We start from the raw sequence: 1,336 nt of genomic DNA, 5'->3' as shown, positions 1-1,336 counted from the left end.
GCTCAGGTGGTAGAGCGCCAGCCTCGAGCTGAAGAGCTGAATCTGTTGCTTCAGACTCATGAGCATAGCAGTCAGGCACTGGTGGCTCACGCCTGTAATCCCAGCTACGCAGGAGGCTGAGATCTGAGGATCGCAGTTGGAAGACAGGCAAGAAGACAAATGGGTGACACTCTCCAATGAACTGCCCAAACTGCCAGAAGCGGTGGGCCGTGGTTCAGGTGGTAGAGCGCCAGCCTGGAGTGAAAAAGCTCAGGGACAGCGCCCAGGCCCTGAGTTCAAGCCCCGGGACTGACACGAAAAACAAATAAAAAATAAACCCAGTGACTGCGCTGTCAGTCAGCCATGCCCGGGACACCTGGCCCAGCCCCACGGCTCCGAGACCTTGAGGGGACAGGGGGAGGAGCCCCAAATTTGAATGTGGGGGCCCCATGCTTGAGCAGGGATATAGCTGGAGGCTGGCATCCCCAGCTTCACTCCTGTCCGGGACTACAGCGGGGCGCACGCGGCACACACCATGGACAGGTAAGGGGGGTCCGCCTGGGGAGCAGGTGCTCTGATTCTCCAGCCCCTCGACGTGACTTTCTCTCCTGTCACTTTCTCGTCGGAAGAGGCTGCAGGCTTTCCGTTTTCTGTTCTAGAAATGTCTTGCAGCCCTGGCTTTAGGTAGGACGGGCCACCCCCCGGCCGCTTGCTGGGTCTCCGTGGGGCTTTTGCTCTCTGTTCTGTACTCTGAAATTAATGTGCTGCGCGACGGTGCTGGTTCCTGCACCTCAGCTGCAAAAGGTTTTCTCCACAGACCGTCGCGGAGCCCGGCCAGTCTTGATAAAGACTCAGATCCTGAAATGGTCGCAGGGAAATGTTACCTAATAATCCTCATCCTCATCCTCATCATAACGATGGCCGGTGGCTCCCGCCTGGCATCCCAGCTCCTCAGGAGGCTGAGATCTGAGGATCATGGTTCAAGGCCAGCCCGGGCAGGAAAGTCCATGAGACTCTGATCTCCAATAAAGCAATGATACAAAGCCAGAAAGTAGAGCTGTGGCTTAAATGGTAGAGCATTGGGGGGGGGGGGGTGTAGGGGGAAGCTAGAAGTACAAAGCCCAGAGTTCGAATCCTGGCAGAGAGAGAATGAGAAAGAGAAAAAGAGAGAGAAAGACTCAAAAACAAATGTTCCTAGGAGACTTTGCTGAAACTATTCACTGTGCTATGGAAATTCATAGTTTGCTATGTGTGTTGCATTGCTCTGTGTGTGTGTGTGTGTGTGTGTGTGTGTGTGTGTGTGTGTGTGTGTGTGTGTGTGTGTGTGCCGGCACTAGGATTTGAACTCAGCACCTCA

At 54.7% G+C, this 1,336-nt stretch overlaps 1 protein-coding gene across 2 annotated transcripts in view; it reads left to right on the top strand.

Annotated features, from left to right (window-relative positions):
* The first annotated feature begins 449 nt into the window (after positions 1-449).
* The window catches only part of LOC138835261 (single-stranded DNA cytosine deaminase-like), a 7,755-nt gene continuing 6,868 nt past the window's right edge, over positions 450-1,336 (top strand). For both annotated transcript variants that reach the window (XM_070033833.1, XM_070033832.1), the window contains exon 1: positions 450-522. In XM_070033833.1, coding sequence (XP_069889934.1) covers positions 515-522 — 8 coding nt within the window. In that variant the 5' untranslated portion in view covers positions 450-514. The remainder of the gene's footprint in view (positions 523-1,336) is intronic.

Source organism: Dipodomys merriami, unplaced genomic scaffold, assembly GCF_024711535.1.
Source record: "Dipodomys merriami isolate MVZ:Mamm:240054 unplaced genomic scaffold, mDipMer1.0.p SCAF_233, whole genome shotgun sequence".
Taxonomy (NCBI): Eukaryota; Metazoa; Chordata; class Mammalia; order Rodentia; family Heteromyidae; genus Dipodomys; species Dipodomys merriami.
Note: the sequence above shows the minus strand (reverse complement) of the source record. Positions and strands in the feature narration are given on the sequence as shown.